Below are 10,943 nucleotides of genomic sequence, written 5' to 3'. Positions count from 1 at the left end.
ACGAGAACTTCCGACCGCTTCCGACCATCCTATCGCTGCCACGGGGAATGAGCAATTGAGAGGCATCTGTCAAAGGATTTTCAACTTTTCAGGAAAAGGACGGAGAGGCTTTATAAGTAGTACGAGAACTACCCGATGGCGGCGTGGTGGTTTCTTGTAGGGGCGCAGGGGTGAGCACTGATAAAGGATTCTGGGCGTTTATTGCGTATTTTTGACGAGAGCGCTCACTTCTCGCACTTTCATGTCGCGTGGGTTTTTCGACGAATTATGTATTCGCTATATGAAAGAACGAGTTTACTAACATTTCTGGTCTAGTAATATTGCAAATAAAGGTTTATTTGACGAATTACGTATTCGCTATATGAAAAAACGAGATTACTAACATTTCTGGTCTAGTAATAGTGAAAATAAAGGTATATACCTTGTAAACCGAAAATTGTGAGAGGTGTGGGTTATAGGCAGGTTTATTACGTATTTTTGACGAGCGCGCTCACTTCTCGCACTTTCATATCACGTGGGTTTTTCAACGAATTACGTTTCGCTATATGAAAGAACGAGATTGCTACACTTCCGGTCTAGTAATATTGCAAATAAAGGTATATACCTTGTAAACCGAAAATTATGAGAGGTGTAGGTTATACGCAGGTTCATTACGTATTTTTGACGAGCGCGCTCACTTCTCGCACTTTCATGTCACGTGGGTTTTTCGACGAATTATGTATTCGGTATATGAAAAAACGAGATTACTAACTCTTCCGGTCTAGTAATATTGCAAATAAAGGTATATACCTTGTATGTAAACCAAAAATTGTGAGAGGTGTAAGTTATAAGCAGGAAAGGCGGGAAGAGGGAAAGCCATTAAAAGTAAAGAAGAGGACTGGAGTCTATTCATATTTTTTAAATATGTATTACATTCATATTTACATGTACTATAACTAGAAGTTCAACGATATAATTTTCTTATCATGGCATGTAAGCATGAATTATTTAACAGTTTACAATGTTTAATAATGTTATACGTATAACCTCGCAATAACGAAAACTAACCTGTACATACTAGTAAATTCTCTTTCTTCTCACGAAGATGGGTCTGAGACATCACGTAATTCCTTTCTTCTTCTAATAAGGTTATTATTACATCCCCGAATACGATTGTTGCCAAAAATCAAAACACCCAGGTTTTCCATTTTGAATTTCGTGTCACAATCCGTGGAAGATGGCGTTCGCGGCGTTTATTTTTCTATCTTTTCATGTACGCTTCACTATTTCGCTTAAAAATTTTTGCCGAGCCATTTCACATGAAAGGTCTCGCATTTTCACCACCAAAAACGTTCCGTAATAACATCAGCTACTCATTTTTCACATTTTCGCTCAATTTGCTTTACGTAATAGACCCCCTGATGTATGTATCAACTGTGTTTTATACTCTATGTCCAAAGGAGTTTGTGGTGAGACGATCCATGGCGAAACAGATACCTTTTGGGACTCACTCGTTGATCTGAGGTTAAAATAAACGACAAACTTAATCGATGGTTAAAGGTATTTGCGTTCCATAACAGATTTTTAACTAGGGTTTACGAAAACCTATAATCCACTTAACTCCAGACTTGCTGCGAATTTCCTTTAGAACCCGTTCAATGATTGGTTCGTTATTATAAGTTCAGAGGAAGAGGCGCGGTGGCCAAATACTGGGGATACTGAGAAATTCCCATTACATTAATTTTGTCAGTTTTGATTTTAGTTACCGAAGATATAGTTTCAATGATGGCAACGAAAAAAAGAGGCGCCAATTTCTCACATGTTGAGAAACAAAGATTGGTGGAGTACGTTACGTTGTATAAAGACATTATTGAAAATAGAAAAACAGACGCAGCATCGGTGAGGAAGAAGGACGAATGCTGGAATAACGTAGCATGTAGATTCAACAGCGATGAGGTTTCCCAACAGAGATCGGTGGAATCACTGAAGATGTGTTGGGAAAATTTGAAAAAGAAAACAAGAAAGCAGTTCATGGATGTCCATAGGGATTTGTACGCAAGAGGTAACCGTTGTAAATTTTAACAAATGTGGTAAGAATGCTACTATTTTACTAATAAATCATATTAATATCTCTTTAGGTGAGCGAAGGACGCTGATGGAAGATGATCCAATATGCAAACGTATCAAAGAAATAATTAAACCAACAGGTAGATTCAACGATAGATTGGACAGCGGAGAAATGTCTCAAGCATCGGAAGAACAGGATAAAAAGAATGATTTTCATAACGAGAACGACTATATTATCGAGGAGGTACGTACGTTCTCAGATTTTATATACAATTTCTAAATAATCAAAGTACGCGTGAAAATATTTTATATTAATTCTTAACCAAAGAACTGTACTTCTTGAGGCTAGCATCCATCAAATAAGTTCTTGCACGAAGTTAGCGGGACTTTGTCTCTCGAAAAGGGCGCATCTATCTTGTTTTCTAGTTAGGTTATTATTAGGTTGTCCCATAAGTTCCTCCCGCATCGTGTATTCATGTCCTATGAAAAAAAGGGAAGAAACTTATGAGACAACCTAATATATTGTAACCAACGTTATGTTATTTGTTAGTTTTAAGTTACGTAACTGTTAGGTTTGGTGTTCAGTGGGGATTGTTAAGTTATACCCGTTGGTGGCCTGTAGGTTGTACAAAACATTTCCAAGTGCTTCCATCGAGGGCGCTATAATTGATGCAAAGAATTCAGAAGTCCCATAGAAGCCTAAATCGTATGTCAGCGGTAGATGCTCAAAAAGTTAGCTAACAAACCAAAAATGGGGGTAAAAGAGTGATCGCACGTGTTAGCCAACGATATCTCACATACTGGAGGAAGAGAGACGCATATAGAAAGGCGAATATTGGATGTAAGATAAGGAAAGAATGCAATTCGCTATATATCGCCATAAGATTAAGAGAGATGGAGAGATGATTACAGCGCCGCCATCCGTTGGCTAACGTACTATTTATCGAGCATCGAACATCCGTATCCTTCTGGGTTTCTAGGGAAATTTCTGAATTCTTTGGTAGATATCTGCCAGATATCTACTACTCGAACTACGAGATAACTTTATCTGGCGGATAACTCTTAACTGAAAGGGAAAAAAAACCAAACCGAAAGACATCTCATAGATATCTTCCGGATAACCTTGTCGGGAACTTATCCATAGATGAAAAAATCGGGCATTAGATGTTAACTTTAACCTACGATTAGGTAATCAATGATTTAACCGAGGTTGGTGGAACATAAAACGTGCACAATAACTAAAACCAATGTTCAATATGTAGGTATACACCCAACTAGATGATGCTGAGAGTTCTGAATCCAACATAGACTTGTCAAAATGGAGCCCAAAAGCGAGCAAGGAATCAGACACGAAGAACGCTATGATAGAAAGGAAAAGAAAACGCCAAGAAGATGAAACAACAGAGGTAAAGGAAGAAAAATACGAAGAAGATGAAGAAGAAGAAGGAATAAGAGAAATTCCTTCGACACTAAGATTGAAACGCAGCAGATATGAACAAAACAATTTGCATAAAATATTAGCGTCATCAAAAAGTACAAGTGCCTCCCCCCGAAACAAATCAATTACAGAATCGGTTCTAAGTAAATACAAATTAATAGAACATTTAAGAGAAGACGCGAAGATAAAATCACAACTAGAAATAGATATTTTAAAAATACAATTAGAAAAAGAGAAGATAGAGCTGGCAGCTTCAAAAAAGAAATTATTATTATACGACCGCATAATAGATGGCGAAATACCTGTGCATATTTTGTGAATAGCTTCACCGTTTTATATTGTCTTATCGATTCATAATTCGTGTTTTTAGTATTATTGTGTATTGTATTTATGTAATTAATGTAAATATAAGTATATGACATTCTTTTTTTATCTTTTCAAGGATATTCAACAGACGGATGAAGGTATTACTTGATGTAAAAAACAATGTTACGTTCGTCAATTTATTTTGCAAAATATTAATAGAAAAAACATTTCGCAGTAGTTTTAACCGTACAAGTTTCTATAAACTGTAAATATCATCTTGATATAACATGTATATAAATTTTATCTTCTGTGGTTCTCACACTTTTATTTTACTCATCTGCAATAAAGAATCAAATACATATGGCATCCTGACCACGAAAAGCGATATTTAGGTAAACAATTGTTACCTCGGAAAATAACCATTAAGGTGAAGTGAAACACGTCGAGGAACTTAATAAACGTCGGTAAAAAACATTTTTCCTAAATACCTACGTTACCGACGTTCGTATTTGTATTAACAGTTGTATCGAATTATATTGGGTATTGTACTAAATGGCATACTCCATATATCGCTTCCGTACAATAATTATATATAAAGAAATCGAAGTAAAACTGGAAATCCTCCGGATTCGTGATTTTTGATGCCCCAATTCACTGTAGAGTGCCACCCTGCGACATCTGTGATTTCCCTCTCAACTAAATTTTTACTCCGAGACCTCGTATTACCATCATTTCAACATAACAGCGCATAAGACACTTTATTTAACTTCGTCCCCTTCAAATGCGAGTTTCTCAATTACCAGAGTGTTCTAAATTGTTGTAAAATTGTCCTGACCCTTTCGTTTTTCATATCAGAGCCTTCGATAATTGTATATTGATCGAAATATGAGAGCTCGACGCCATTTTGGTTCTGGTCTGGACTGTTAAAAAGTTTTTTTCAAAAATCCAAATTTTGAAAGTGTCAGGATAATTTCTAGGTGCTCACGATTCATGTGTCAATGTTTCAGGTAGTTCGATCCAATACCCTTAAAAAAAGTGTCTTATTCGAATCGACTGATTTGAGGGGGGTTTCACTTCACCTTAAGGTGATGTGAATGTGGCGTCGAAGAGGTTTTGTTTATATAACTTCTCTCCCAATACGGTTTACCGGATAGATTGAAACTTTGCAACGCTAATAGGGAGACTATAAGGAAGGTCCTGAAACTCATGAAATTTCAATTCTTTTCAAATTTGTTTATGGGTATTTTAAAAATAGTTTAGAAAAAATGAAATTTCGCGAGTTTTAAGACTTACCTTAGGGTCTCCATATTCACGTTTTAAAGTATGAAACTATTTGAGATACCCAGTTCGTAGAAAAGTTTTATGAACAATTGAGCTTACGGTTGCCGCTTTCACATCCCCTTAAGGTGTTATGTTCTACTATATTTGTCAAAAATAGATGATTTGAGCTTTTCGTGGAGCAATTTCAGCAATTTCTGCAGTCAATTCAATAAGATAAATGTATGGCTAAATTTGTGTACACCGAAGGTGATTTGAGGAGATTTAGAATAGCATAGAAATGGAATATTACAGAGCCAGATGGAAAGATATGGAAAATACATTCACCAACAATTGTCCTGGGGGTAACGTCATGTTTTTCGAGCAAAAATTTAGTTGCAGCTGAACGTCACAGATGGCGCCGTTGGTCCATTAGATGATAAAAAGTCATGAATTCACGGGATTTCGACAGTTTTACTTCGATCTCTTTACAATTATTCTGCTGAAATTATATAAGGAACGCTTAATTTCGTATAATTCTCAACGTAGACTGCAAAAGACCTCAACATAAATATAAATATCGGTAACGTGACGCGCCAGCTCAGGTTACCATTTGAATATCCAAAATGGCGTTATTACTAAAAAGGGTATGGATGAATTTTATTTTATTGACGTTGATTATATTTCTCAGCGCCTTTCATATCACGTTGAGAAACTCATTCGATTCAGTCATTCTAAAAGTAGTTTCAGCAGGATTTCTAAATTAATGTATGAAGCACTTACGGTAGCAGAAGTTTCAATATGAAAAACGAGTTTCCTCGTAAAGCAATGACACGTTTAATTGTTTCAATGACGTCGCTGTACTCTTTACAAGGTGCACATTCAGACAAGACTTCGGTCATCTTGAACAGATTCTTCAACATGTCCGGATCAGACTCAATATCTCCCACGTCTGCTAGGTATTTGTATCGATTCAAATTTCTGAGAGCTTTCTTAATTATTGCTACCTTACGTCGAGAAGTGATACACCGCTATGATCGAAAAAACAAATGAGCATTGGTTATAAAAATGCTGATTGTAAAGTAAAATATTTTGTATCGATCATCGATCCAAATATTTAGTGCATTCTTTGCAACAAGTGAAGTAATAAACCCCTTGAAACTTTTTATGCACAAAACTGTACCTATTGTCAGTTTAATAATGGATAGATCAATTTCTTTTATGTCATTTCTATGACTTACCGTATACGACATCAGTTCAAAGTACATAGGCCAATTCTCTTCGCATGGTTGACAACGGCATTCAAAGTAAAACTGCTCCTTGAGTTTCTTCTGTCTAGCCTCTTTTTCCATAGTGACATACATAAATCCGTAACTAACGAACAACTAAAATTTTTTATCAAATTACGAGTAAAGACCATCTTAATGATACATAGAAAACATATTTGATGAATTTTACTATGCCATAAAAAAGGTATCTCTTAAGGGGATGTGAAAGTGACATCTGAGAGGTCGATCGTACATGAAACTTTTGAAAAATACCTACAAACAAATTAAAAAAAAAAATTGAAGTTTCATGAGTTTTAGAATTTTTCCGATAGTCTCCATATTAACGTTGTAAAGATTAGATTGTTTCAGTAAACGCAATTCGAAGAAAAGTTTCATAAAGAAAACCTTTTCAACGCCAGTTTCACATCGCCCTAAGAGACCTTTTGGCATAATGCTTAATGTGGAGAAGACATATATCGCATTGTTGTGTAGCAATGTAAAAAGATGTTTGTCATTAATTACCTGTTCATCTTTTTTAATTGGATAAAGAGCAGAAAAAACTAGTTGCTGCTTCATCGCATTCCAATCAACATTGGGATTGCAACTGTGATTAAAAAGACTAGAAACTGTCGTCAGGGCTGCACCAGTTATAACACATTCATGCTCTCGTTCTTCTGAAAACTGACAGCAGGATTAATTAAATGACTAAAGGGACAATATGAATACTAAATTATAAAATGAATTTTGAAGCCTTCATACCATGTAGGTATTGATAGGAATCATTTGCTGATGATGCAATATCATTCCGCCAACAAAGGTAAACTTCGAGCTCTTCAAAAGCGCTGGAAGGCTTGCTTTCAGTTTCTTTCCAAACATCTCAGTTCTTGTGGCCAAAAAAAAAAGAATGTACGTTGTATTTAATGCTCTTCCAAAAATATCTGCCATGGATCTCTTGTCAGCATTAGTCATTAAACTATATACAGCACGATAATTTTCGTTGTCAAATTTGCCATCATCCGAGTACCCTCTTGTCCGAGGATCTGCACCAAAGAAAAATAATTCTATTACTTAAATCTGTAAATTTATATATTTAAAAAATGGTCTAAAATATTTATAATACAATGTTCTTTTAGCACCTTTCCAGTTATCGACAATCTCCAGTTCTTTCCGCAATGCTTCCAAACTACCCATTTTCCTCGTGATAATAATAGCAAGCCTCATACTCAGTAGGCCCAGTGTATCCATTTGTAGATTCAGCAGAAGACCAACTACAGGACACTCGATATCATGGAACTCTTTCCAGGCATCCTCCTTGCACTTCTCGGAACAAAACATCGCATAAACGCAATGGTCACATGGGATGCCGTTCCAAGCAATAGTCAAACATTTGGCACAATGCGTATACCTCCGTTCCGGTGCCAAGACCAGAGCATAAGGCTTCTCAACGACAAGTATTTCCCCAGGTTTTATGTCGCGAGTAGCTACGAGATGCCTTCCAAAAATGTCGTCATATTTAATCTGTACGCCATCGGAGGCGACAGGAACTTCGGGATTGCAAGAGGCAATCTCTGGAAGAGGATATTCCTTTTCATTTACCTTCCCACGTAACTCATCGAGCTTGATCATCCGAACCATATTTTCAAGAACAGCTTTTGAACCTTCCTTCACAGACATTTTCTCCATTAGTTGATGGGTTTCCTGAAACTTCTTTTCTCTGTCAAGTTCTCCGAGAACTTTGAAACACATTTCTCTACGTAGCAACAGTTTCGGCCTTGAATCATCAGGATAATTGGAACTCAAAGCTCTCTCGATATCTTCCAGACACTCCTTATATTTTTTTAGGCGAAACAGAACTGCGGATCTATTTCCATAGGCCAGAGCAAGTTCTTCAGATCCAGGAAGAGCATAAGCGATGCTCTCCGAGTACATTTCCCATGCATTAACGTACTGTTCAGCATTGGCAAATCTTGAGGTATATATTTTGTTACCTTTTATCCTTTTATTGACAGATTTTTCCGTATCTTTTTGGAAGCATGTCGATTCTGGCTGGATGCCAAACTTTTCAAGCAAATTAAATGTATATATAACCCGTTGTTCGTCAGTAAACGTTTTTAATTTGGCACTTAACTCTCTATGCCCGTTTATTTCAATCAGTCTTACATTAAGAGTACGGAAAATAAGATCCATTTCGCTTAAAAAATCAGATTAGACACTTTGGATATAATCTGTAACCTTACTTTCAATTATTCTCGGCTACTCTGGATCTACTGCGCAGTTTTCTTTGTAACGTTCTTCTTGACGTGGCGATAAACACCAATTGTTCACGACACAGTGTCCCGCTGTCTCTCTCTCTCTCGAGAGAGAGATAGAGAGCAAAACTGAAATGGGGAATTCCCACAGAGCTTACAGAAATAACCCCGGTTCCACAATTCGTGTTAACCGGAGTTCAAATGGTTTACAGCAGGTTAAAGGCGCGTGTAAACAAGTTAAACTTCGGTTATTTAGAGGGTGGGACCGGGCCATAGAGGAAATTGTATGTATATATATTGTTATGCCTTGGGGTGATATTCTTGTTTCGAAAATTATAACAATTTCGTAGCACTCACTTTCTTTATTTAATTCGTGAAGTACCTTTAGTTCGGAGGGACACATGACGACTGACTCTCCTCGGGAGCCGACAGAGTCGTGTCACAGTGAAACAGAGATGTTCTTAGGAAGCGATATGATTCTGCTGACCAGGGAACTACCGCTGTGAAGAGCTGTCCGGCAGAATTCCCAGGGTTCGGCAAATGGCAGAAGATCAAAAGAATATTATAATATTAGGGCATAACAATATACACTGGCATTCATCGATGGTTTCCTCGTGTACCTACTGCACTCTTCGGCCACGCGGCGTACTAACAGCAGGAGTAGCGCGGAATTTGAATCGCCCAAGAGACAAAATGGATTTCCTGAAGAAAATAAAGACTTATAAACAAAAATAATTAATAAAAATGATTTAAATATTATTGTCAAGTGTCCCTGATCCACTTGACGTAGTTTTTGTTAAATGATTATTTACAGAATTTCTTGAAGAATTGATGATTTATGTATACATACATGATTTATTAAAAGTTACTTTCTTAGCGATTCAATTGTTCCATCAACTGAAATGAAGTTAGAATATTATTTTAGCTTAAAAAAAGAGCATATATTTTGAAATCATGTTACACATCCTTTTTATGGACAAAATCAATTCAAATGAAAAGACTAAAAACTAAATTCGACCAATTTAAAAATAAAAATCCAGATCGACAATAAAAATATGAAAAATTAAATTTTATCAAATAAGAAAATTGAAAACATCGTTTCATTTGGCAAGTACTTGAAGTATATTCATAGCATCCACGGTCATTTTAACTCTCTGTTTTATTCTCTTTCCTTTTCACTGCCTCCGCAAAAATATCTAGGGAATAATTAGATTTTCGTGTCTATCGTTTGTAGGATTCAAAGGAACGGAAATGTGCTTTAAATAAGAAACTGCTTCGGAATAGAGTTGACGTATTCGCTTATACTTCACACGATTTACATCGGTTCATCGCGATCGAGTACCGAGACAGTGGGTTAAGGTGATGTGAAAATGGCGTCAAAGAGATCTCATTTATGAAACTTTTCTCCAAACTTTACAACATGAACGTAGAGGCTCTAAGGAAAGTTCCGACCCCCATGAAATTTTTTGAAAATTTGTTTAGAAACATTTAAACATTTTGTACGAAAAATGAAATTTCAAGGGAGTCAGGACCTTTCTTATAGCCTTCATATTTACGTTGTAAAATTTGAAACGACTCGGTACGTCCTGTTCAAAGAGAAATTTCATAAACGACCTCTTTGACCCCTTAAGGTGATGTGAAAGTGGCATCGAAGAGATCTCGTTTATGAAACTTTTCTCTGAACTCGGTGTACCGAATCGTTTTGAACTTTACAACGTGAACGCAGAGACTATAAGAAAGGTCTCGACTCCTATGAAATTCTTTTTAAATTTGTTTATAGACATTTAAACAATTTTTATGAATAATAAAATTTCACGGGGGTTTGGGCCTTTCTTATAGCCTCCATATTTACGTTGTAAAGTTTGAAACGACTCTGTACGTCCTGTTCAAAGAGAAATTTCATAAACGACCTCTTTGACGCTATTTTCGCATCACCTTAAGGGTGGGCGAAAACGGCCCAGCAAGTGGCGCGTTCGTTCTAACATCTTATCGTACATTCATTATAAGTCCATCCGTTCCGTGTCGAGAATCGATCCTGGGTCTCTTCGGCAGCGTCCTTTTCCTTCCAAAGACTGTTCGGCGGGTTCTTCCGAATTCAATAAAAGAAACGACGCTGGTAGCCTCCGTATCCTGAGCGTGATCGGGAACCCACGAGTTCGGAAAGACGTCTCATGTCTTCACGGTCCAATCCTCCATAGCCTTCGTAACCCTTTAACAAATTATAAAGGATAAACAAAGATAATCATTATTACGAATTCAAGTCCCATTAAGGGCGCTCACCACTCTAGCGATTTTGCAGGGTCTCATGGGGACAACGATTCCGAACGTATTTCTAAACCGATCGAGCTTAACGAGTGCTCATATCGAAGATGAAACGTT

At 36.8% G+C, this 10,943-nt stretch overlaps 2 protein-coding genes and 1 long non-coding RNA gene across 6 annotated transcripts; 1 reads left to right on the top strand and 2 right to left on the bottom strand.

The window, feature by feature from the left end:
* Positions 1 to 41: 41 nt before the first annotated feature.
* Positions 42 to 4,145, top strand: LOC105694343 (myb/SANT-like DNA-binding domain-containing protein 3). Of its 4 annotated transcripts, none has more exons than XM_012414887.1 (5): positions 42 to 170; positions 1,440 to 1,539; positions 1,742 to 2,041; positions 2,118 to 2,290; positions 3,309 to 4,145. In XM_012414887.1, the coding sequence occupies exons 2-5, from the start codon at positions 1,530 to 1,532 to the stop codon at positions 3,801 to 3,803; spliced, it is 978 nt and encodes a 325-aa protein (XP_012270310.1). In that variant the 5' UTR covers positions 42 to 170; positions 1,440 to 1,529; the 3' UTR covers positions 3,804 to 4,145. The 4 variants fall into 4 exon arrangements, with proteins under 4 accessions (XP_012270310.1, XP_012270311.1, XP_012270308.1 ...); XM_012414888.1 differs by having other exon boundaries at positions 1,730 to 2,041; positions 2,187 to 2,290; XM_012414885.1 differs by having other exon boundaries at positions 1,730 to 2,041.
* On the bottom strand, positions 2,280 to 2,829 carry LOC111674016. The gene is made up of 2 exons (XR_002762222.1): positions 2,613 to 2,829; positions 2,280 to 2,526 (listed from the first exon to the last, which is right to left on the bottom strand). It is a non-coding gene; the product is annotated as an uncharacterized LOC111674016 (long non-coding RNA).
* Positions 4,146 to 5,826: 1,681 nt separating the features above from the next.
* Positions 5,827 to 8,502, bottom strand: LOC105694315 (SET and MYND domain-containing protein 4). Its single transcript, XM_012414849.1, has 5 exons — positions 7,452 to 8,502; positions 7,075 to 7,355; positions 6,838 to 6,996; positions 6,289 to 6,432; positions 5,827 to 6,078 (listed from the first exon to the last, which is right to left on the bottom strand). Exons 1-5 carry the CDS (start codon positions 8,500 to 8,502, stop codon positions 5,827 to 5,829), a joined length of 1,887 nt encoding a protein of 628 aa, XP_012270272.1.
* Positions 8,503 to 10,943: the final 2,441 nt, after the last annotated feature.

This window comes from Orussus abietinus, unplaced genomic scaffold, assembly GCF_000612105.2.
Source record: "Orussus abietinus isolate OABI.00-Male unplaced genomic scaffold, Oabi_2.0 scaffold381, whole genome shotgun sequence".
NCBI lineage: Eukaryota > Metazoa > Arthropoda > Insecta > Hymenoptera > Orussidae > Orussus > Orussus abietinus.
The sequence above is the reverse complement of the archived record's forward strand: the minus strand, read 5'-3'. Positions and strand labels throughout refer to the sequence as shown.